The sequence below is a fragment of the Castor canadensis genome, chromosome 1 (assembly GCF_047511655.1).
Source record: "Castor canadensis chromosome 1, mCasCan1.hap1v2, whole genome shotgun sequence".
Lineage (NCBI taxonomy): Eukaryota > Metazoa > Chordata > Mammalia > Rodentia > Castoridae > Castor > Castor canadensis.
The window spans coordinates 154,180,953-154,208,004 of NC_133386.1; the positions used below are offsets into that span (position 1 = coordinate 154,180,953).

The window sequence follows — 27,052 nt, forward strand, 5'->3', positions numbered from 1 at the left end:
GTAGAAGCCAATGAGGAAGTAGCCAGGCCTTCCAGCCCACAATGGAAGAAACAGTACCTGAGTCCACTGAGCTTCTAGGCTTGGAGAAGTCCTGTCAGATGGCAGGCTGACCCTGGGGATCCATGCATGTGACTCACAGCTGGATATTCTCATGAAGAACTCATCTTCCCTTCACAACAATCCACCTCAGATCCTGTTCTTCCCATCTAAATCCACAGGCATTTCCTGCTGCAGTATATACACTACCAGGAGAGAGCAGGCCTCTTCCCAAGGTTAAGGGTTCCCAGGCACAGAATGGAGTCCTCCCTCTGGTGGGCCAGGCAGAAGCCATGCAGAGAGCCGGGAGTTCCATGGGCTCTGGCAGCAGGTGGTGGCAACCCAGGGCTTGCTGGGCTCCATGGGAAACCATTTGTGGGGTACAGATGAGGCTGAACACAGAGATCATAAAACAAAATTTATCTTTAATTGGTAAGTGTCAACAGCAGTACAAAAGATGGAGTGATGACAACTAGATTAGGGTAGAGAGGACAGTCTTGAGGTAAATGAGCATAAATAGGCAGTTCTTATAGACACTCCCCTGCGGGCCTGAGCCCATCATGGCATATACATTATCACCCAAGGATGGCATGTCTAACATATCAGGAAAGCACCTTGTGCAAAAAGGGGAAAAAAAAAGTAGCTAAGGTGCCAACACACACCAGGATAGACAAAGACAGTGCGTCTTTCAATTTTGTCTTTTCCCTTAATCATGAGGCGGAGGAGGGGAAGACTTGGAAAAGTACCACTGAAGGATTATTCAATGTTGAGTTTTATCTCATGTCAATACTGCACAACAAAATCCAAGAGGTTTGTATATGCAATTTAGCTAAGAACAATGATCCATTCCTTTAAATTTGAAGAGACTTTGTTTTCCATTTCTTTAAATCCTTAGCAAACTTTTTTTTTCATTATCAAGAGGAGAGTGTGAGAAAGATGTGATGGCAACCCTTAAGGTCATTTAAAAACTTTACACTGGACTGTACAAGATTTTTTTTGATAAACTATTTACATTTTCAGACTTTCAAACATATTCAAAGCAGCAATAGACACTAGTTTTTGTGTTTTTTTTTTTTTTTCTAATTGCCCAAATAGTTACCAGCCATGGGCCAAGTAGGTACCTGCATTATACATAGAACTTCTACAAAGAGAATCTGCACTTAAAATTTGCCCAAGGGTGTATTAAATGTCCCCAGAGTCTCAAGGGTCACACCCACAGTGTTGCTATAGGAACCAGAGCACAGTACCTTGACAACAGAGCTGCAGTTGTCCCAACAGCCTTACACAAACTTTACACTTGAAACAGCAGCCAGCATGTCAGTCCAGCATGTCAGTGAATTGTGCTGATTAAATTAACATACAATACAACCTCACAATATACATCACAAACAAATTACAATGTCGGGAAATAAAAAGAGTTACAGTAAGATAAGTTATGTAGTAACAGCTTATAAGCTTGTCTAAGGTAATAAAAATTTTACATGGCAAATACAATAATGAATGAACATAAATGCTAAGCATTCTAACTTGCTACGAGCTGGAGAAGGGTACAATAAAGACTACACTTTCAAAAAAGCAAAAACACATATAACAGAGGAAGACGAACGGAGAATGCACGAGCAGACCTGCAGTGTGCAGCATACAGGACAGCTGAATATTTGCACATTCCCCATACTCCAAGAGCACCAGCACTGAGGCCTCACTTTATGCTTGTGGTTCTTCAGGAATAAGAGCAAGGTACATCACTGAATCGCCTTCAAGCGTTCCTCTTGCCACAAACACCCATTAGAGGAGAACCTGCAAGAAGTATTGCCTTTCTGTCCCTACTGAATCCACCCTACCTCTGCCCCAAAGGTACCAGCATTCCCAATACTTCTTCATGAGTTTCTTTGTAAAGCACCCTTTCCCCAAAGGAAAAGATGGCATGGAGGATGAAAACGAAATGTGTTTGCATATCAATATTTTCAATGACATTAGCACAGGGTCACACTTGATAGTATGTGGTATCAGAAACAGAGCGTGATCAGCAGGAGTAACAGTGCTGTTTATTAAGAAAGAAAACAGTTCAGGGGGGCAGATGACCTAAGGAAATGATGCAAGTGCTTTTGTAAAAGGACAAATGAGGTCATATGATATTATTATACTTCGAGAAGTGAGCTTAAGTGCCAACTCAATCCTTGGACAAAAGTATATAGTATCAGGCAAGGCTACAGCAACTATTTTTGTCACTTTCTCATTAAAAAGGAAGACCCAGTAATCATTTTAATACATTCCTCTAGCTGCATTTCTTTGCAGTTGTTGGCACTTAATATAGGACTTCTCGTAGCTTTTTAAACTACTAAGTGATTCTTTTTCCTTTCCCTAATGAGTTGGTAGAGGTCAACTCTGCAAAATGAGTGAATTGAGAGCAGCAGCCTGGGCTGTGGCATTCAAGTGACCAGGCCACCTTCCCACTGAGGGGGAGATGGGCTTCCCCCAGACAATCCCTGCTTTCAGCTAGCGCCTACGCTCCTGGCTCAGGAGGGTGTGAGCCGAAGAATCAGCCTGGCTTCATAAGGCAAACTAAGCAGCCTTTACTTTCAGTCCCAGAATGAGCACACCCTTTTCAAACACTCCAGGCTCCTGTGGGGGTGACGTCCAGAGGAGGCCAAAATTTGACAAGCTCAATAACACTGTGAGCCCACACCTGAATTTAGAACTTGGCCTGGGAGTCAGTGTCAAGACCCTGGCAAATCAAATCAGGCCTGAGATCAGGGCTGGAGGATATCAAATACCAAAAGAAGCAAACTGATGATGTGTTCCTGAAAGGCTGAGCTGGGTACTTGTGAAAACAACAAAGCTTCCGTACCTCCCTGCAAAGGACACGGTCTGCAATTTGCCAGTGAAGTAGAGAAATTGCCGAGCTGGCTGCTCATGTCCGCAGATGAACCTTTTCTTTCTCTGTCCCTTCTTTCCTTCCTTCCTTCTCTTCTTTCCTATTTCATATGGCCCATTTTCTAAGGAGAGGATTGTCTTCCAGTGTCCCTATTCCCAGTGACAAAAAAAAAAGAACAAAACAAAACAAAACAAAAAAAACCCTGATCTGTAAGTTCTTTGTAGCTTTGATTTGAAGGATACTATGAAACAGGGAGCACTGAATAAGATATTTAACATTCTTTACTCCAGCTGTCATGGTGGGGTTTTATTACTAGCCAATCTCAGAGGCAGATTTTTACCTTTCTGATGGAACTCACGATTCTTGGATTTATGTGGATTCACAAAGCAAATTCACTCTCTCCTAGCTATACTGGAAATTCAGTATGTTCCATTTATCAACTTTCTATAAGAAAAGAAGGAGGAAGTCTGAGTCAGTGGTTCCAAACTTCATGAGAACCCAAGAGAAGGGCTTTGCTGCTTCGGCTGCAGGACAGATGCTGCCCTCACTGTAGCTAATAAGTCACTGTCACCAGGAAGTACAGTGACTCGTCAACTTTTAGTGTGGACCACATACAGATAGAGAACGAAAAGGAAATACATAACTTATATCTCACCAAGAATTCATGAACCCAAAATAAATTCTATTTCTATGTTATATTTACACAATTAGAAAAATCTAAAATGAGATGGTAAAGTCATAAAAACTTTGTTTAAGCCCCACTGAAATAAAATGAAATGATCGCTATGATTGTCATTCTTAATTTTCATGAATATTTAGAGCCAAACTTGGCTAATAAATAAACTGCATATGCACAAAATTTAGATTCCAATACAGCATTACTGTCTGCGCCAATGAAAGAGGCATTTACAATCAGATCAGTCCTGAATAGCCTTTCATTTTTAAGATCATGGCTAGAAGTTACTGAACCCCAGTACTGAGGCAGAGCTGGAGCTAAAACAAAGTGTTCATACACACATGTATTTTGCATAAATAAATGAAATAACAAGACATAAAAATGACTCAAATCCGGCAACTGTGAGGCAAGCCCACACGAGTCGAAACAGATGACTTTTGTTCGTGTAGTTTTCGTACAACAGTTTCACATTAGTCAGAAGTGATAAAAAATACCATTTATATCCAGTGCTTATAACACTTACGAAACAACATCTGTGAGTGTGTGTGTTTTTTGTTTTTTTTTCTCTTACTACAAGCAAAATCAAGTTTCAGTCCTAAAGAACAGTCTTTTGTTCTCCACCAGCCCAGAATATTATTTTGGCAGGTCATAAAAACAAACAAAATTAACCTACTATGCTAAATGTTTGCCTTTGTGCAAAATTAATTACATACAATACAATGCTAGCCATACAACACTCTACCAATGCAACATGATTTAAAAAGGAAAAAAAAGAGTGAGAGAGCAAAAGCCAAAGAGAGAAAACAAGAGAATGAACCGAGGAGAGGTATATAATCAAAGAAATCAGTAAGACATAATAAATACTCATTTTTTGAGAAAAATGACCTCCTCCTCATTTGAAATAAAATGTACAAAAACAAAATTCCAATCCCCAACCAATATTAAGAACAAAACATTCCTATCAGTACCTTAAACAGCTTATAGAGAGCACTCCCAGTTAAAGACAGAGCCAGTAATATCTTGGCTAGACCTATTTATTGCTATTAGGTATGGCCTGGAGCACTCTTTAAATAAATATAAAGGTATACTATTTTCTTCCAAGTGACAAAATGGCTCAAGAAATCTGATGGGGCTGTTCCTATGTTCTGGTGTTGAGATTCTGGGTTGTCCCATGAGGCAAATTGTTCTATCTACTGAAACTCTCCTGCTAACCCAGTCTGGGTGAGCTCCACTATAGGCAACCAGGCCTGGTTCAGGGATGTCAAAATGGCGTAGCAGGTTCAGGGATGTCAAAATGGTGTAGCAGAGCTCCCTGTAGGAAGGTGATGGGGGATAAAATTCCACTGCCTCTCAACCTAGCAGAATGTCTCCAGAGCACTCCTTGAGTGACAAGTGCAGGTTATTTTCCTCACATGTAGGCAGGTCCCCCATCCAGCCATGGGTAAGAAGGGTCAGCCAGAGGAACTGGTATGCTGCCCCACGAGCTCTCTGTTCCCCAGGGTTAACAATAGGAACATGCCATATAGGGAATGTATTTCCCCCTTCTCCTTCCCTATGGTTTTCTTTTATGACTATTTGCCTCTGTCTTTGCTTCGAGGCTGTCAGGTGGCTTCTTATATCCTGGAGATTTTGCCAGTTTAGAAAGGCAACTCAGTGTAAAAGTGCCAGTCCATGACAGCTCCACTGTGGACTCCCATATGGCCCATAAGCCTTGGGGTTCAGGTTGGCTGCAAGACGCTCCTGCCTAGCAGTCACTCCTATTGACCCTCTCTGATGATGAACGGGATTCAGGGGAAATGCCACTGATGCAGATCCAACCACTTGCTGCAAACTGAATTAGGGGGAAACTCTGGTCAAAGATTTCAGGTCACAGTGAACCTCAGGGGCATATATGTTTAAGTTTAAGATTGCACACCTATACCCAAATCTGCCCTGCAGACAGATTTACAAACAATGTAGGTATTTAATAGTGTCTTGTTTCAGAAATGCTTTCCAGATGCTCTGGGGACATAAAATCACTATGTACACCTTTTATATCTATCAGGAGAAGGAGGTGGAAAAAGGACTGAAAGTTCTTCAGGGAAAGAGGGTGAAAAACAAAAATTATTAAATTAATGCCACCAACAATTTTTAAAAATAAATAGTAAGTGGACCCTTGACATTCTGGAATGAATAAATTATTTAAGAGAAAATGTGTTAAGACTGAATGTCAGGGCTAAAGGCAAAGGGATAATGGATGTAGTGAGAGGTGGTCTCAGTCAGGGGAGACCACCATGTTGGTTATCTGGTGTGGTGATTGCTCTGGTGTGTTTCTGTCATACCACGTCACGCACTGATGGCACATCAAGAGGCAAACACAATTGGGTACATGCACTGTGGCAACCTTGTTCATTCCTTACAATATCTTGTCTCCAGATTCCTGAGTACTTTACCATTTACTGAAAAAAAATGTGGTTTGCTATTTCATTTTAAGATGTCAAAGATTGTCTAAGACTTTGCAGTGTCTCCTTTAAGACTTTCAAAATATTAAGATTCAAAAGTTATGAAAAAGTTTGGCACATTCAAAGTTTAACTCTACATGTGGAAAAATGGAATTCCGAGGCCTTTTGAATATGCTCTGCATGCAGCTGCACACGCCATGGACTTGTCCTGTGTCACAATACGAAATCCTCAGTTGTTTTCTAAAGTAATTCAGAATAAAAACACATTCACAACCTGTAGGCCGGCACAGCATACCTGAGTGAGAATGTTTAACCCCATCTAAAACAGTAACTTAAACCTTTATCAACATCCAAAAGAAAAAAAAAGTAAGACAAAAATATAAGACTGTAAGACAGCTATGGGTTGAGATAAGTTTTCAAGTCCTGGTGTCTCATATTTAATATGTCTTCACCTAAATTAAAAAAACAACAACAACAACAATAACAATAACGACAAAAAACTCAAGTTCATGAAAAATCAGGGAAAACAATCTGTCTCACACTTTACGAAACAATTAAGACCATTCTGCTGATGTAATTGTGGAGCCACAAATGCATGCGGGCTCTTTAAGAACTTTTTGTTGGGGAGGGGGGTGAAATGTCAGAGTATTTTAATTCAGCAAACAAAACTCCTCAGTTGGCACTGACAGCCTCTGGGGCTTCGTTTTCACTGCTATAGTCTGATTTGGGGTCGTCTTCATAGTCATCATACATTTCCATTTCATCCTCTCCATTAATCATTTCATTTCCAGCTAAACTTCCACCATCCGTCTTCATGCCATAAGTGCTCTGGATGACCGGGAGGCTGGGCTCCGGACTGGCAGAGGTGCTAGAGCAGTCAGATGTCATCTGAGGTGATGGTGTGGTCGTTGCCATAGTAATAGCACCAGGATACACAACACCTGTTCCTGTGGTTATTGGAATCTGAGGCTGTTGCCTGCATAAGATTCAAAAAACAAAATGAAATAGAAGGGAAATCTCACAACATGTGTTCTTTCATGTGACACTGAACTTCATCCTCCCCAATGTTTCCTCTTTAACATTCCTAGTAAATGACAAAATGTGACAAAGGTGCTCCTCAGAAGAGTCCTCAAACTCTCTCCCTGGTACTGTGGTTGGGGGTTAAATAATACAATCGAGCAATTTGCCAATAGTTTTGTAACTAAAGACAGAGTTCTTTTAACTTGGCAAATATTGCAGAGTTTGGATAACACTTAGCATTAGGAACAAATTCAATAGCTAAAACCACAAAGTTGCATGTGGGATCATTTTTAAGCGCTCTAAGAACATTTTTAGGTAGACCAGTGGCATGAAACACATTGTAATGACACTGTTAAGCAGATTGGTGTCATTTTCACCTAGTCTTGTAGTTGTAGTTGGAAAAATCAAGATGCGAAAGGACCTAGTGTGTCCCAGGGAATCAGATTTAGCAAAGCATTTATTTCGCATCCTTGCTAATGTCTACCTTATTTATATGGCTACACTTGTTGGGCAGGATCTCCATCATCTTGGATGTCCCGACTCCCAAGGCTCTGCACTAGAGTGGAGGCTAGAGGAGTGAGGAGTAAAGATCAGTGAGCTTTGCAAGCTAACATAATAACAGACTGGAGACGTGCTACTTCATCCTAGATCTCAGCAAGTGCCAGATCATTTCTTCATAAAGTGATCTTAGTTCAAATAAATTCAGCAGACACTTTGTGAAGGTCAGTCTCTGCATCTGTAGAGAGACTTGGCTATTCTCATCAACTTCACTTGAGCACTATTACTGGCACACAAGAATTAAAGATCCACCTAACTCAAGAGACTATGCCTGAACAATATTTTCAAGGATTTAATATTTACCTAGTGGTCTTCAGTCTTTATAGGTAGTAAATTACAGGTGAGATTCTTTTCAGTGTCATAACTTCTTTTTATGAGATTGGTTTCCATATATTTGTAAAAGAGAAGTCAGGGAAGTTCTGGAACATTCCCCTACCTTTCTCTGTTAATGGTTCCAGGTCAGTCATCATTTGGACATTCTTATTGACCCTCTGCATTATCATTGAAACTTTCTGTCCCCCTCACTCTTACAGGAAGAGACCTCAATCTATGAAGAACTAGCTTTGTTATCAGCTATTCTGTGACAAGCCCAAGAGGAGCATAATTTCCTCACAGAGGTCAGCTGCTTCTGTGAAAGGGTGAGATGGTATGGAGACTATGTGAGATACGGAAACCTTGAGGTAAACAGCTTTTCTCCTCCACACACTCCTTGCCATGATGTTCTGTCTCACAATGGGCCCAGAAACAATGGAATCAAGTAACCATGGACTGAAACCTCCAAAACCATGAGCCAAAATAAATCTTTCCTCCTTTAAATTGGTTTTCTCAGCTCTTCTGTCACAGTGATGAAAAGCTAACACAGCCTGGCAGCACCCAGGTGACACTAAGCATTAAAGCACCTGATCAGTTGACCTAACACCTATGATTCTCACGTTGAGTTTTGAGTGCCTGAAGGAAGCAGATGACGTGGAATCTCTATCTACCAACAGAAAGGGCTTATAAAATACTGGTTCCACTCTCAGCAAATTAAATTCTCAAAACAATATACTTCTTGCTTCTTAAATTTTGATAAATTAACACAAATTCAATTTCATGCTAAGCTGTCTAAGGCAGTGAATACCACATTAAACTTGTAACTGATTTTTTTTTTTCTGAGCATATGGTATAATTTCTTTTTTAAAATTTTATTCTATTGTTTTTACATTTACTTACATGTGTATACATTATTTGGGCCACCTTCCCCTCTCCCCCTCCTTGTAACTGATTTTTTATAATTATAGTAGAAATGTTGGCCTTAATCACCTTATGAAAGAGTGAAAACTTTTAGTGTAATACTAACCCATTTCACAGATTTCTTAACTCAGTAAGCTAATCTAAACTCTGCAGAACAATGCAAACCATCAAATCATAAATTTCCCTTTCACAAAGGACATTTGCTTTTCACAAATACAGATAGTCATATTTGAAGTACTTTAACTAATTTATTTTTCTGTCTATTAAAATAAATTTAAGTTGAGCTCCTATTATGTACTAGGACTATACTTAATGCTTTCACATAATCTTGTTTAATCCTTCTAATAAGTCTGGGGGTATTAGTTCTCCTCTTTTACAGATAAAGTGACCAATTAAAGCTCAGAAAGGTTAAGTTGTTTGTGCAAGGCCACTGAAGTTCCACAACCAGGCAGTGAAACACTCCTGATATCACAAATTCTTGATTAGATATCAAGATTGGGGTGGGAAAGGCAAGCTCACACCATCAGAAAATATACTTGGCAATCTGAATCAGAATCAAAAATTTTTAAGCCCAGCTTAAACTTATATTTAACAGTATTTGGAATTAAGTTGGTAGTGAAATGCTAAAAATAAACAAACAAGTGAATAAAGCATCTGTACAACTTCCTGGACTGAGCTATATTATAATATTCAAAAGCTACTCACGGGTGATAGAGAGATACAACTGTTTTAAGCCCTCAGCCAATGCTAACAACTGAAATAGTGATGGTGAAAACCTAGGGGCTACTCCTCACCTTGGGGAAATGAAGTTGGTCCAGTTCCGGTAGGTCTCCTAAATTCCATATAACTGCTTCAGGCTGTACATTAATGCTAAACTAAGAACTCATCCCTGTAAGAGACAGTTTTTACCTCAGGACAGCCTTCTAGTAAGAAGATTATAGGTCTGGAGTCAGACTTGGGTTTAAATCCCAACTCTGTCAGCTGGAGTTGTGTGAATTTAGACAGACTAATTATCATCACTGACAGCCTCTTTAGAGGACTGGAATAACTACACTCACCTGACAGGATTGCCAAAGAAATTAAGAACATATACGTAAAGCTTTACATATACAGAGTAGGTACTCAGTGTCAGTTCTGTTTCCTTTCCTCTATAGGGAGTTGGTATAAACCTCATAGATAGCAAGCATAATCTGGATCTGGGAGGATCCTAAGGTGGTGACAAGATGACAGGCAGGACCACCCATGAATACCAGCCCTTAAGAACCATTTTCCAGCTAGGTCAGGAGAGGCTTCCTCTCTATCACAGTGCACATAGAGAAAGTAACTGAAATGGGAGTGTTGAATCTCAAGAGACTGCCATTGGGTTCTGTATAATTTTTCTAATCCTGATTCTCTCCTTTCCTAATTCCTGAAGTCCTTCCATACATCCTCTTGGAGCTCAATGGCCAGTGCTCATTGCCACACCTTCTTGCTCTTGGACTAGTCCAAGCCACTATCATCTCTAGTATGGTTTATCCTAAGAGCCTGGCCTTCTTGCTTTGGGCCATCCCCTCTTTAGACAAGTCTCAAACTGTACATAGAGTGTTCCTTCCAAAACCTAAGTATGAGGACAGCACTCTTCTGCATTTCCATCTCACTCAGAGTCAAGTTCAAACTCTTCACCATGACCTACAAGTCCTTTCACAGTTTGGCTTCTGTCACCTTTCTGATATCTATTACTCTTCCCTGTACTGATTCTGCTCTCCTCCTGTTATTCTAGGCACTTTATTTCTTCTTGAACAAGTCAGGCACAATCTTATCTCAAGACCTTGGCACTTGATGTTTTCCCTGTCCATTTGTCCCAGATATCTGCACATCTTGCTCCCTCATGTACTTAGGTCTTTGCTCACACCTTCTCAGAGAGTTTTCTGTGATCACTCTGTTTAACTTCTGAAGCTCCCTATCACTTTCCCTTACCTTACTTTTTTCTTTTATCGCTATTTTGTATTTATTTTACCATTTATTGTTTGATTATCTGACATCCATTCACAAGGATGGGAATTTTCACTGCTATAGCTCCAGAGTCTAGATAATGCTTGGAACATAGAAGGCACTCAGTAAATGCCTATTGGATACATGGAATCAATTAGGAAAAAACAAGTGAAAAATCTTTTCCAGACAAGGAAGGATGTAATGAGACTAGCTGTATAGGAGTAAAGGTGGTAGGAAAGGATATGAATGTAACCATCTTTAGGGGCTTGAATGATTATCTTCATACACAAGGAAAAGATTTGTTCTAAGATACAAGAAGAAGACTAGAACCAACCGGCAAAGCAGCAGAGAGGCCAATTATGGCTTAATTAAAAGAAAAAGAAGTTTCTAGCATTAGGAGATGTTCCATAAAGGAACTAGTTCCTGTGGGCAGAAAAGCACTCCTGCCCTTGAGAAGACGAAGCAGAACATAGTAAGGACTCCTAGAGTGGCTGGCAGCATGAAATGTGCAATGTCTGCAGCTCCTTTGAAGGTACAACTGATTCTGTGGATGCAAAATCAAAAACTATCACACTGATCTTATTATCTTGTAGTTATCAACATAAAAAGAGACTAAAAAATTAAGTAATCTCTCCTCCTCTGAGTTCCACTGCACTTATCTGTAACATCAAGAGAATCACTGCAATATACATTACATGTACACACTCTATGCTGTTTACCATGCATATGTGCAAAAAACTACTATTTGCTAATCTATTCCTGCATGTGACTGGCTTTTCCAACTATAGTATTCTCTAAAAGCTCATGTATACAGAAATAATGCCTCATGCTATATTAATTTAGTTCAGAGCTGGGAAACTAGCTGGTTTCAAATAGCCCTTACCAATTGACTGGGAAATCAATGAGAAAAATGAAAAATCCAGCCAGCAGGCTCAAGCTTTGTCTATCAGGAATTGCTTTTCTAAAAAGCATTTTTCCTTCCTTTACAGATCAATTTAAAAGTCAAAATTCAAACACTGCAAATTTCACAAATAGGAGTAGCTGGCAGGCATTGGGCTCTACAAATAATGAATGTGCATATCCAAACAAAAGTTCTAGATGTCTGAAAAATGTATACATGCAGTTGATATGAACAGAGGTAGCCAAGTAAAGAGTATAAGCTGGCCTGAATAGGGCTCAGCAGTGCTGCATGGTTTTCAAATCACCAGAATATTTCTGGAGAATAGTGTAGCTTTGCCAATTGTAAAGGGACTACATATTTATGTTGGCAAACTTCCACTGTTTGCTAAACCTTCAGAACATTACAGAGTCTATAAATAAAGGCAATGATGTTTGTTTCATGAGAAGGTAAGGCTGCATGTTACCAATCTCTGTGGTTGATGTTATACAAAGGAATGGAAATATTAGCAATCTCCTAACTTTATCTATTGGATATTTTAATCCAGCTTCTATACAGGAGGACAATACTGAAAACAGTATGGCCAGTCTATATTGCTCAGTTTCATGTATAAGTACCTTATGGGCTTGATTCAGCCCTTGTAGGATCAAGATCAAAATGGTAAATATTCAAATAACTTATAGCATAAAGCACTGGGAAAATAATTCTAATATAATATGAAATACATACTTGATACATAGCATTTTTCTAGATTAACAATATTTATTCTAATTTAGGGCTTACCATGTACCACATACTGATCTAAGCACTTTCGATAGATCAAGTTTTTCAATCTTCAGAAGAGTCTTATGTTGCTTGCATTACTGTCACTATTGTCATTCTTATTCTCATTCTACATATGAGAAAACTGAGTTGCAAAGAGTTTAAGTTTTCCAAGGGCATGTGCAGGGATCAGAGCGAAAAGACTGATACGCATTAGTTTCTCCATCAAGGAAGAGGAAAATGTAGTACTTAAGCCAGAACAGTCTGGTTCTAGAACTGATGCTCCTCACCACTATACTACACAGGCTCTGAACAATCTGTAGGCTCTAATTGAGAAGTATGTGTAATGGCAAAAGGACATATGTTTCACATTCATGTAAGCCTGGTTTGATACAAGAGTTTACATTTACTAGCTGTGTGGCCTTAGACAAATTACTTAGTATCTCTGAGCATTGTGTTTTAAAACACTGTGATGGGGATGATATTACCTATCTTGTAGATTTGATGTATTTTCAATAATCTATATAATTCACTCAGCACGGTGTATTGAATATAATAAGTATTCAACAATTTACTACTACTATTGCTTAAAAAGTAGCCCCAAGATTAATATTTTATTTTACCTGTATAACTTTCTACCATCTTACAGGCAAATTACTAAATACACTTTAAAATAAAAAGTACATTTGGTCATAATTCTTTAGGAAAAGACCCCACTGTAGCTATAGATCCAATGAACAGAATTTCTACGTTGCTAGTATTCCGCTCAGGATCATTACAAAATTCTGATAGCCAATTTACCAACTGAAGGGGTTAAATCTCAGGTAAGAGCTAAATTTACTCCATGTTATTGACAAATTCTTTTCATAATCGCTAAGTAAAAAAAATTCTTAACTCATCAGCTACAGTTTTGTAGTCAGTAAAATGCACAAAAAATGTCGAGTACTGTATGTAATTTTATTGGCTTGAAAGTTATGCATGTGTTTTCACAATCAGCTATAAAAATTGATCTCAACTCCATTCCATCAAGAAGTCAATAGCAATCTCTGAAATTTTTGTTTGTTTTTCCTCCCTGCTCCTCTTGTCATAACCTTACCACTAATGAAGATCAATTTCCAAAGATGAACCTTAGGGAGTTAATAATCTATCAAATAGAACTACTTAAAAGAAAATACAAAACCACAAGTGGGACTAATACCTGGATTTATGTAGCAATCACTGTCAAAGCCAGGCAGAGGGAAATGCTAAGCACTGAGATTAAAGAATAGGCACTCTGGTCACTGCCTGCATTTCTAGAGTACCGCTCCACAGTCTGACATGATTCACTCTCCTACGCTAAGAGAAGCAGGATCCCTGGTCTCTCAGTTTCAAAACTCCTTTTACACACTGCATACCACAACTTCACTTTTCCCAAGTTCTGTAAGCCCTTGTTCAAACGGCATCACTACGCTCATGATGAGGGCTCTGAGGCATTTCTGAGGAAACATGGTGAAGCATTAGTTCCTTTGTTGTTCAGCATGTTAGAGCTGGAGACCTGAATTTGAACCTTTGATCTTTCTCACCTTTCAGGAACCACAGGCTCTCTCTGAACCTTGATTCCTTTACCTTATTTGGAGGAGCATGTGATTGGTATATCCAAAACACCTAGCATAGTGTAGACATTCAATAAATGGTAGATGTTATGAAGCTATTTTAGTTTTATATTTATTATGCATTGATATAGGTTGAGGCATTTTGATCCAGAGCTATTTTAATGTACCCTTTAATAAAGGGAATTAAATTACATACCATTACCACACACATTTTCAAGTAAGTACCAGGAAACTAAAAATAGTACTCCAATAGCCTTTTAGACTACTGTGAAAGAGACCACTATGTATCACTGAATACACAGGTGATATGACTGGGGAGAATGGCAGGAATCACAAAAGATCCCAAATTTAAAGTTTTGATTCTCTATTGAAAAGAGATAGATACAATCTTAGGGATATACTCACAGGATTAAAAGAAGATGTTTATCAGTCTTAAATTTGTACTTTGTTACCTATGACTACGCTACCAAAAGGTTATTCTGAACTGGTATGTTCCATAAGTCCTCTATTATGTGAGTAGCCCAGCTATATCACATTGTGCCTTTTGTGTTAAAAGCATTACTTTTTAAAATGCAAACATTTATACTACAGAGGACTTGGTAAGCCTATTTTGGCATGCCTGCATTTATTAACATATTGGAATCTTCAATAATAAAGTGCCATAAGCCTCTCTTTACCCTTAAATGGTTCTGCCACAGTAAAAAGAAATTCACTGACTATCTAATATGATATAAAATATGTTTCGCTATGATAAACATTAAATTCTGTTTATTATTTTGAATTAACTTTATCCTTTTAAACACATGCTTCTGAAGCCAATTTTTGTTCCATAGGATTTCCTTTCGCACATCCTTGAACACAAATAACTGCCTGCTTCCCCTTAAGACCTCTCTTTTTCCATCTTTTAGTGAGGCTTTCTTATTTTCTGGCACAGCACAATATCTCTGTTCTCCTAGGAGCTAACAGTGAGTGCAGCTTCCTTTCTGCTCTTTCTACTTCTCTCTCACCAGCCGTTTCCCGAGTCTCCCCCTCTGATTCCAGCTGCTTCATCCAGGGTCTCCAGTATGGCCCTCTGGTTTCCACCCCTGTGCTGCTAGGTACGGGTGTGCTGGAATCTGCAGGCGTCTGCATCCCCACTTATTCTGACTACTGTGGTTATGAGGGGCCTCTTTTGAATGTAGACAGTCAGTCAGCCAAGTCGAAATTTATACCAGAAATCTATTACCTAATTTTTAAACAAAATGACATGAAATCAGACTTGAAGATATCAAAAACATGTCTAGTTTCTGATTTAAGCAAGAAAATCCTCATTGTTACTGCTTCTACCACAGAATAATTTACTGCAACAGGAGTTCTGGATCTTATGCCAAAAATGAGGCCTTCTAACCAATGTCAAGGCCAATTATCTTGTGGTAGATCCCACAACAAAAGCAGACTATGTGATTAGAGTCAGAAGCACCACCAGAGAAGCTGGGAAGCTTCTGGGGATTTCTTAAAGTTAGTTTTTGTTGTTTTTTTTTTTTTTTTTCTCCCCATGTGGCTGTCTAAATAAACTACCAGAAACTCTGTGTGTGGGCATTGAGGATCTTAGATTAGCATGGAAGACAATGACAGGGACCATGAGTTGGGAGTGAATTATTGCAGGTTTGTTCTGAATTGAGCAGGAGCTAGGTTGCAGGGCTGAGCATTTGTGACACAGCAAAGATTCTCATAGTCAAGTCCTCAACATGTCACAACCCCCTTCCTTCCCTAATCTCTTTCCCAGACATACTGCCAGGAGCCATCCTGTGGTTTCTTCCTGGGAAGGGAGAGCCCAGGTGTCTCCATTGAGAAATACATACCCCACAGTGAAGAACTGCCTCATCTCCTGTCGCCGGGACCGCATCAATTGCTTATATTCCCCAATTCGGAGCTTTTTGCCATCAACAATGCAGGTGCGCTTCGGACGGGGCTTATATTTATAGTTTGGGTACTTCTCTAAGTGGATCTTGCTTAGCCGGGCCTGCTCTTCATAATAGGGCTGCTTCTCCTGGTTGGACATAGATTTCCAGCGAGAGCCTAGACAGAAAATAGCCTTAAAGTCAAGGAAACATGTTCCAGGCAAATACAACAAGATGTATTTCACTCTACTTCATTGCTTTGCTCTGGGTAGCTCCATATACCACTGAGCCTCAAACCAGTCTTTTAGAATATGGAGTGAACAACAATTATGTACGTAATGCATTAATTGTATATTACTTCTCTCAATACTTTAGGGCTAGTTATACTTTTTTTTTTTTTGTGGTACTGGGCATTTAATCCAGGTCCTTAACACATGCTAGATAAATGCTCTACCATTGAGCTATATCCCCCGTCTCTTATCCTGTTTTAAAAATATGTCTTCTGCTTAATTAATGATCATCTCCTACATCAAGGTACATACCCCATTCAACTCTCTCTCTCTCTCTCTCTCTCTCAAAAAGATTAACAGCCTAAACTTCCTAAATATGCTTCTGAGAATGACAGGCTTCTTAGGAAAAGCTCTCTTGGTCCCAGACATTTAAACATCTGTTACTCTCCAAGCATCTTTAGCAAAGCTAACCTCTGTTAAGATGTCAGCAGACATTAATATTCTTCCATATATAAAAATCAACAGTATGCACTATCAACTGTGTGCACTATCTCCCCTGGTCTAGGGTATTTAAAAAAAACCTCAACTCTACTTAAGAAGTTTAGCTTTAGAACCAGAAGGTACAGTTGGAATTGTATGTACCATTTTCAAGTACTTTAAATATCCATTCAAATCTGTATCAATAAAAGCACAAAACTTTTTAATATGGTTTATACAGGAAGGAGGAAAAGCATTCACTTCTTTAATATTGTTTATAAAGAATTATCTAAACACTTGACGAAGAAGGGATGTGTTTTTTTACGTGTATCAAATTGCATTTTTGTGCCTCGCTGGTGAATGAAGCAGTAACAGCTGTGCAGACTGGAGATTTTTCATACCTAAACAAATGGAAAAGTTGTACAAATATTCTCTGCAGCCAGCAATATCCTGGTCTGCTTAATAGCACATCCATCCCTGTTCCTCCCTGACTGTTGTGCAGAAGTCATGTAGATCGTGCACACAGATCAGCCTCTCCCTGTGCTGCTGGCTCCCAGCAGCTTAAAGCCCCAGTTGAAGATTCTCGGTGCTCTTGAAGTACTTGTGCATAAAAGGTTACATATTAATGAATGTATCTGCTATATTCTTAATCATTTTTTTCACACAATGCTTATCAGTAATATAGATTTTTCATGGCTGCCAAAATGGAAACACAGAGGGTCTGTGCCTATCTGAAAGCTTACTAATATTGCCACCAAAATGGCAGCAAACAACTATGAAACTCTCAAGGTTGTATACCAAATTATAAGGCTAGAGCAACACTGATTTGTTGTGGAATGTCTTTGAATTTGAAAAAAATATAATCTGTCCACTAGAAAAATTTTGGCTTGAAAGGCATTTACATTAAAAAGAATAATAACCTATATATATCCCTGAAACCTGAAAAATAAAACCTCACTTATTGTGATGACTCTTAGTACCCATCTTAAAATTCAAAAGTGAAAATGAAAAAACAATGTGTATTAGAATGTCTCAGCACTATTTGATCATGTGTATGCTTTAAATCTTCCTAGGGGTCAATGCCTCAAAATGTCTTAGAATCAAGTTAAATTATTTATGTAGTGACAAAACACTTGTATTTGTGTATGTCCAGGTCACTGATATTTACTCAGGTTAAATATTTATTGTTTTTGAACAAAACATTAAAAAAATTAAAACCACGGTTTAAGTCCCTAATGTTTTTCAGTTTCTTAAATGCCTCCTTTTGAGATTTTGTCACATCATGACAGCTTAAATAGAACAGTGCCTTCTGTGTTTTTCCTTTTTAAAGAGGAAACATGTTGGCTGTAATGCTGCATGTTGAATAAAATATGTTCAATATGTTAGCACAATAATTCTAAACAGTATAATCTGTACTAGGCAAGCTTTCCCCTAATAGAATGAGGCTTGAGTTTAATCCTGAGAAATGAGAGAATCACTGGCAATTTACCACAGAATGGGCTTCTGCCCTGTGGTCTATGTGTTCAACTCACTGCTATGAAACTTGAACTGGTCGTACCTTATTAAAGAAAATGCAGCTTTATTGTACAAGTTTTAAAGTTATCATTGGAGGCACTGTTCTGCACTCCATGAATTTCACACTGGTTTTGGGTTTACCCCTAGTCCTTGATGAATTCTTGCAGTGGAACACATGAAACCAAGAATACTCCAGTAAAAAATCAACTTACAGTATTTTCTGAGTATTTCCAAGATTGCATAATGATTTATAAATTTAAAAGGACTGAATAAGAGAAAATCTAAAGCTTGTCCCCAAGAAACAGTGACTTCTGAAGAGCTGCTCAATTTATAATATTAACACATTACTATAAGTAGTTTGTCTCTAAATAACCTTTTAGCCAGTCTTGCCCTGGCAATAGTCTTGTCTCTAAAATCAGCTTTTAGCCACTGGCTCTGATGGATACAATAACTGCTAAACCTAAACTCCCTGTGATGGGATAAAGGAGACAGTAAGAGAGGTTGCTGTAGCAACCGGCTGAGTTTCATCTAACTTTTTGCCAACTGCAGTTGAAGCCTACTTCTGCCTGTTTTGCACCCTTGCAACTTTCCTGGGGTAAAAGATCAGCCCCTGCTGCGTGGCTACGCTGCTGCACTCACCTAAGATTTTACTAATGTTGGAGTTGTGCATGTCGGGGAAGGCCTGAAGGATTTTCCTCCTCTCATCCTTCGCCCAGACCATGAATGCATTCATTGGTCGCTTGATGTGTGGCTCACTGCTGGCACGGCCGCGGGCATCCCTGTAGACTCGTGCTTCAGCCACGGTGGCACCTCCTGTTGGCCAACAATAATACTGCTGTAGTTTAGCTGCAGAGCCATTCACCGCTTTACTTCCTGGAACGTCAGGGCAGGAAGAACAAGATGGATGGAAAGCATTATTATGTGCACAGTATAACAGCTTGCCGCCTGCTTTCACGGCTTCCTCTGTGTCCCTCTCTTCTGTTCTAAGTGACCTCTTGGAAGGAGAAGACAGTTTCAGATGACAAGTCTACATACCTTTCTGACCAGGCCCTCAAACAGGCATTGGGCAGAATTAATTGTACATGTTTTTATATGCCTACCACACTTACTACAATCAATTCTAGGTGGAAATAGAGTGATGGCTGGTGTTATTTTATGATAAACTGTCTTTCTGTGGTTCATTTCTTCAAAAGTAGACTCTTATTGGTCATTTTAGCCTCATTTGCTGAAAATCTCAGCCACTTTAAATTATATGTTTCCCTCAGACAGCATTCTTTATTCGCAATATTGCGTGCTGGCTTGTGATCTTTGCATGGCCTGGGAGACCATTCTCCTACTCCTTCATACTAAGTCCCACTCATCCTTCAAGTCCTACCAAATGTTGGTGTTTCCTGAATGAATGCATTAATCTAGTGAAAAATATTAACTAAACAATTACTCTGGGCAAGGCTTCACGTGCTGGAAGTAAAGGTGAAGAAAGCAACTCCTGCTTTCAGGGAGCTAACAGTTTGGAGGAAAGACAATTATAACAAAGGGTACGTGGTATATGCTGCAGTGCTCAAGTTAGCAGGGTGCCAAGACAGCATCAGACAGGATGGTTAACCAATGTTTCCTAGAAAACAGGATACCCCTGCTGAGTCTCAAAGGATGAACAGGTATCAGCAGGTGACTGAGAGAGAGAGAAGGAAAGACAGATGGAAAGGGTATTCAGGCTAAAACACAGCATTTGCAACGATGAACCCCAGACTGCCCTCCTTCCTCTTGCTTTTAGACTCCATGCCCCCAAGTAAATTATTTTTTATGTGACTGTCTCCTTCTGATGGCTCCGCTGCATTCCCAGGAATATGAAATCTCCGATGTTAGAGGATATGTTGCACTCCTCCTTGTATACCTAGACATTCCCACATAACAGAAAATAAATATTCACTAAGTAAGTAAAAGATCATTTGATTTTCAACTCCTATGCAGAAGTAGTAGACTAACAGGTATTCATTTCAGGGGTCCTGATCTATAAGGGAATTCTTTAACATTTATCAAATATATGTAAACTCCTGATATTTCCCACATTCTGACTCTTCTGACATAGTTAATCGAAAGCTCCTTGAGGATATGGGGCTTAGTCTCCATTCACTGCTATATTACTTGGATCTGGGGAAATATCTGGAACATAGAATTTCTACTAGCAAAATGTCCTGAATGGATGCATGGAAGATCTTGCTTGTTTTCATGCATCCCACCAGTATGACGCACTGATGTATGCACTGCCATGTGGCGACTACTGACTATCTGTTTAGAGATGAGAACTTCTCAGTAAAATGTGAAGTAGTTAGACTGATGGCCTCAGCAAATGCTTCTGCTGCATAAACAGGAAAGCCCACCAAAATTTTAGAATTAAAATATACATTAAACAGTTCCGTTTTCTGGAAAAAGTAAATCGGTCATCTCAGTGAAGTTATACAGGAACAACATGACCCAATCAATCTCTGGCCCTTTTATTTACAGATATCTTGCTTAGGTAGAAATTTGTTTGTGTCAAAGCCAGTAATAAATTACAACATTAAAAAGTGCTATTATTTGGCAAATATGGTCATCATTTACTACAAACAAAAGACAGGATAAAGGGATGGAATTGGCTAATATTGTGAAAAAAATTTAAACAGAAAGGAGAGCAGAGAGGCCACATTCTGAAGATCATGCAAAAATATCATTTTATAAACAGCCCTTCTTTAAGGACTACTAGACAGAATGATGCCTTACACGAAAAGTCTCAGATCTCAAGACGCATAACTAATATGCTACCTTTTTGCCACCATACCCACAGTACATTAATTTCATTTAAAATGCACTGACCATACAGGATAAATTGATTTCACTTTATATGGATTTGACAACCATGTTTATTGTGCAGTGAAATGTAGTGTAGCTTCCAGCTGACAATATCCATCAACACAGGGCAGTGTGCTGACTGCTGGGCCAGATGAAGGCATACATTACTCTGGAAGTGAGACACTCATTCAGATACGACAGTGTCTTCTCCTGAGGATCACCATGGTAATTTATGATGCCCTCAGTGCCATTACTTTACAAATGACATGGATTCAGCAATTTATATACTGGCATACATATACATAAAAGGAGACAAGTTTGTGGAGAATGTCAGTTGCAAAAACATTTCAATATTATTCTAAGTTAACTACTATGCCACAGGTGAATAACATTTGAGTTCTGCTTTTGCTGTTGTAGCCTTTTTTCTAACTCTAGCAAAACCTGCTAGTTTCTATTCATTTCTTCATTTAAATTATGTGTTCCATTGTGTATGAGAAGTTTTAATCTCCTACAGACTGACAGAAATCATGGTGGATTTTTAGACTCTTTGTAGTACAGAGAGACATTCTACATCCTCTGCTGCATACTATTGATTCTCCCAGGTTTGTGGCTGATCTCTTTCCCTCTCATGCTATACCACAGTCTTAGCATATGCTTCTTAATCTCCTCTACTTTAGTACATTCTATCTTTTCCCAAGGAGCAGAGTTTAGGTCTCACCTCCATCAAGTGATCTGCACTCATCTTTCCCCATGCCTCCCTCCCAGTGCATATTATCTACACAACCCTGAGTGAATAACACAGAAGATCTTTAGGAGTCACAAGAAATGTTTCCAGAAATTGAGAAAGTAGAGCCCAGTGTATGATATAAAAATGTAAAGTAAGAAGAGGAAAAGATAAAAAATGTTTTAGGGCATCTGTATATCTCTTCTTTCTTCTTATCTCTTTTCTCCTCCAGAAGGAGCGAACTGAAAAGTTATAGGAACTTCCTTAACTAGGAATGTCATATCAGATGAGCTGAGATTTAGGAAGAAGAGAGTTATCTAGAGAGATCAAAGTTTGAAATCAGTTTTGAACTGAACCTACTATCTGGCCAGACATCAATTATAGTTGTGTCTTTTAATATAACACAATTCTGCAGTGCCCAGGTCTCTTTGTAAAATAATAACCTGACAAATGTTTTTCCTGATTTTTTTCCTTTCCATTTCCCATTTTCACTTCCTTCCTCTTCTGTCTTCCAAATCTATAGTACTGTAAGGGTATCTGATAACCATACAAACTATGCCCGGACATCGCCCTCCTTCTGCCTAACAGCAATCAATAAAAAAGCAACAACAAACCTACTTTGCAAATGAAAACCAGTCTTAAAATTACCACTAACATCTTGGAAAGAGGTGCCCTCCTTTCCCAGACTTATATACCTGACTTAACATTTAGAATTGGTACAGGAAATACACTGTTATAAACCACAGATATGCCACAAGGACACGCTGAGGTTTTCTTCTCTTCTGTCTTTTTGAAGCTGACTATGCCGTATACAACTGTGGAATTTAAGGAGCATCCAGAAGAGTACTATGTAGAAATATGCTTTTCAGCAAACATTTCTTGAACTGAATCATTTGATAAAAAACGTCTCTCAGTATCACTTTCTTTTTCATTGAAAGATGATGACTCATCTATTACTTGAACTTCCAGTTTAGGTTTAAGTTAAGTTAGAGTTGGAATTTTAAGAGGGTATGAGAGACCACAAGAGCAAAAGAACATTTAGAAAGTGTCCCTAAAAGTCCCTAAAATTTCCTTCATGAAACAAAATAGGGAAAACACATAAGGAACATTCTATAGAATACTGTAGATTATTTCCAAAAGTTATGCTATTATGCCATGTACCTAAAGCTCCAAATTCACTTTCTGTTAGAAAATTTGTTTTAATTTTTGTGGTACTGAGATTCAAACTCAGTACTTTGTGCTTCCTAGGCAAGCACTCTAGCACTTGAGGCACATCTCCATCCCTCTTATCATTAGCTTTAAAAATTTATATATCAAGCATGATATCATACTGCTCCATTCATTTTTTTTTGAAAATAACATCATTAGGTATGAAATAGTTTTTCATTCTTAAATAACCAATTCTCTTTGTCAGAATTCAGAACTGAATTGCCTTAGGGAATGGCTCACAATACGATGAGGGGGTTTCTTTTTCTCTTAATAGCATAGGAAACATTTGTGAATTCAAGATAGGATTTCTTATAGAAAGCAGTTAGGAGAACTATGTATCTGGGGACTGCTGCTTTCCTGCTGACCTAAGAGTTTTTATGTACCAAACAGTAGTCCCGAATGACTGTTACTAAAGGGCCAGTAAGTCAGTAGCTCCTCACTAGGCACCAAGGAACAACATGGTCCCTGTACTCTAGGACCATGATTGAAAAATTCATCCTTCATCTCCTAAGTCACAGTTCGTATAAATGCAAATTTTCAGTTAAGTAAAGCAAGGTGCCAAGTCTCTAGAGAGAAAATAGATATTGCCAAGAAAAAGACCTCTTAGGAAGCTGTGATTTGAGTAATTTAGAGAAGACAGAAAGTTGAATTTTTCCAGGTGGGATAGAAAAGTGGCCAGTTTCACCACCATAGTTAGCAGCAATGGTCCTGAACTAATCCTAAAGAGGCCCCTGTCTCAGCAAATTCCAAGAATTAGCTGAGTGAATGAATGCTTGGTGTGCATTTGAACATATATAATGTTTTCCGTAAGAAGGAACTCTGAATAATGTCACTAGTAATCACTTATGTATGTATTAATTAAAAAAACACTTCTGGAAAATTTCAGATGTGCCAAACATTGTGATAGGGCATACACAGATAAATAACACACATACTTTGTTTTTAAGAAAGTTACTCCAGTGGGAGAAACTCATATAAATGAAAAAATATATAACAGTGCTAATAAGGGTAATTAAAAAATACTATGAAAGCATAGTTGGGGTAGACAGATAAAATATTAGGGAGGATTCAGAGACAAAGCAGTGCTTGAGCAGCATTTTAAAGGAAGAGCAAGAATTTGCCAGCATTGTATGGATATGAAAGTATTCAAGACTGGGGTATCAGTGTGAATAAAGGTTCTGAGTTACTTAAGAAAGCATGGTAGGTTTGGGGGAGCAAAAGAAGCTGGCTATGGCTTGGGCTTAGGAAAAAAAGAGGGAAGTACTGAGAGATGAAATTAGGAAAGTAAATAGGGCCAGATTGCTAGGCACCTTGAATGCCAACCTAAGACGTCTGTAAGTTACTTAAGGAGAGGAGAACAAATACATTATAGAAGAGATCAAAATGGAAACTAAATGAGAAATTAACTCTGAATAGTCTCAGTGATTACTACTGAATTGATAATAAAGAATAGAGAAAAATAAGGTGACTAAATGCCCTCGAAAAGGCTTATTAAAACTTGTATTTTTGACAGAAAGAATGAATGTGATATATGAAAAATATTGGCACAAAAATTTCTTTTTTGAGTTTCAGTTCTGGTAATGCCAAAATAGCTCAGATCAGACCAAACCTCCAACAGACAATAATAATAATAATATATATGTATATTATATATGTGTGTATATATTTTATATATACATATACATGTATATATATATATATATACGTGTATATATACATGAGAGAGAGAGAGAGAGAGAACACCATATAAAGACACTGGAGAGCTACTAAAATTAAACAGAAACTGAGGAGGATTGCACCCTAAAAAGAAGGGTATTTCACTAAATTAGATTCTGTTTTCATAGTTTTTCCCATGAAAACAATCCCCACTGTGCATAGTTTGAAGTATCTAGAACACAAACGAGGGAGGCTAAATTAAGGAAAGATTGGGACTCATAGAAAAAAAATTACATCTTAGATTAACCACATTTCGGCTCAGAAACGTCCCCCACCTGGTTGGGAACTGCCCATGCCCCTCCCCACTTATTGATTATTCAGTGAGAATCACCTGGTCCGCCCCTTCCCATAGGTTATCATAGGTTTTGCAGGAAAAGTTTAGGGCTCATGTTGGTTGCCTGGGGATGGGCCAGACCACCCTCACCTGGCTGGGAACTGCCCATGCCCCTCCCCACTTGTTCATTATTGGGTGGGAACCTCCTGGGCCTGCCCCTCATGGGGTAGTGTAGGTTTTAAAGGCACCTGAAAAAGAAAAGCTCTCTCTCTGCCAGCAGACTCCACCTGTGCCCATCATGCCCTCTTCTTTCCTTTCCTCACCTGACAGAATGGGTGACTCCCCTTCTTTCAATAAAGCTATCCTACCTCACTCCATCCACATGCTCTGCTTGGATTTTTCCATTTGGAGCACAAACACCAGTATCTTCTGATCACAGACTGCATCAGTGCAGTTAACACAAACAGAAAGTATGGGTTTTTTTTGTTTTTGTTTTTTTCAGTACTGGGGCTTGAACTCAGGGCATACACCTTGAGCCACTCCACCAGTCCTTTTTCATGAAAGTTTTTTTTTTTTTTGTTTTTTGTTTTTTTTTGAGATAGGGTCTTGTGAATCATTTCCCGGGGCTGGTTTCCAACAGCAATCTTCCTGATCTCTGCTATGATTACAGGTGTGAGCCACTGCACCCAGCAGAGTTTGCAGCTTCCAGTTGGCTGAGCTCTGAACCTCACATGCATAAGGAAGACATAAGTAAGCCCCATGGAACACAGAGCTGCATGTGTGAAAAACCAGCTGATGGCCAGAAGCTGAACCTGTATCTGAGTAAGTGAGAGGGCATTCATAAACACCTTTGGTTTCCCATTGAAACCCCAGTTGGCTGACTCAAGTGGTAGAGTGCCTGCCTAACAAGTGTGAGGCCCTAAGTTCAAATCCTCAAAAAAAGTAAAACCCCAGTGGAACAATTCCTTAGAAATACATTCTTTATGCCAAGACTATTTATTCACCCTAGGACTAAAAACAAAACTGAAATAGACTCTCCTTAACAGTGCAAAACTAAGCTTCCATTAGTTCAATGTAGGCAACAGATACCTTGTCTACTTTCACAAAAATTAACATTTTTCAAAAGAAAGATAATAAAATCCAGAATCTTTATAATTTACATACCACAAAGACACATTATATAATAAAAAATGACTACTTGTACAAACAACCAGGAAAATTTGACCCAGAGACAAAAAACAACCAATCAACAAAAACAAAAATAATCTGGCTGAAAACTACCTGAATCTGGTGAGAAACATCAACCAACAGGTTTAAGGCATTCAGAAAAATGCAGGAAAATTAAACACAAAGAAAATCACACCAAATCACTGGCTAAACTACAGAAGACCAAAGATAAGGAGGAATTTGAGAGAAAATGGACATGTTTCCTAACAGGGGAATAGTAATACAAGTGATCACTGCCTATTCCTTAGAAATGATGAAGACTAGATGGAATGGAACATCTATAGAATACTGAAAGAAAAAAGTCAATCCAGAATCGTATCCAGTTAACATACGCTTCAAAAATGAATGTGAATGGAGTATTATTCAGTGATTGGGAAGAATGAAATGCTATCTTTTTCTGCAAAATTGATGGAGTTGCAGGACATTATGTTAAATAAAATAAGCCAGACACAGAAAGAGAAGTATTGCATATTCTCTCACTTGTGGGAACTAAAAATGTTGACCTGAAATTACTAGATTACTAGGGACTAGGAAAGGTGCCACGAGGTGGTGGGGCAAAAGTGGAAAAATAGAGGTTGGATATTATCAATGTACAGAGTATGCATGCATGGTAATATTACATTGAATATGCATAATTAATTTGTGTTAGCAAAAATATATAAAGAAAAATAAAGCATGGTATTACAGAACACCTGGAAAATATCAAAGAACAAACACTAAAATAAAAAGTATAGTCACACACCAAAAAAATAGAAATGTGAAATATGTTCTGAAGGTAAATTAAAGCTAAGAGAATGAATTAACAGCAGAACTGAAACAAAAGAGATTTAAAAAATGATGTGTTTTTTTTTCTTTCCTGGATTTCAATAACAAACAACTAATTGTTTATTTTTAAAGGACAAGAAATAATTT

The 27,052-nt window shown here is 38.5% G+C and overlaps 1 protein-coding gene across 25 annotated transcripts in view; it reads right to left on the reverse strand.

Moving 5' to 3' along the window:
• Positions 1-441: 441 nt before the first annotated feature.
• The window catches only part of Sox6 (SRY-box transcription factor 6), a 576,267-nt gene continuing 549,656 nt past the window's right edge, over positions 442-27,052 (reverse strand). For 22 of the 25 annotated variants that reach the window (XM_074042103.1, XM_074042097.1, XM_074042114.1 and 19 more), the window contains 3 exons: positions 18,804-19,037; positions 15,904-16,120; positions 442-7,004 (listed from right to left, as the gene is read on the reverse strand). In XM_074042103.1, coding sequence (XP_073898204.1) covers positions 6,701-7,004; positions 15,904-16,120; positions 18,804-19,037 — 755 coding nt within the window. In that variant the 3' untranslated portion in view covers positions 442-6,700. The remainder of the gene's footprint in view (positions 7,005-15,903; positions 16,121-18,803; positions 19,038-27,052) is intronic. The other 3 variants (XM_074042068.1, XM_074042070.1, XM_074042187.1) reach the window with 1 other exon arrangement.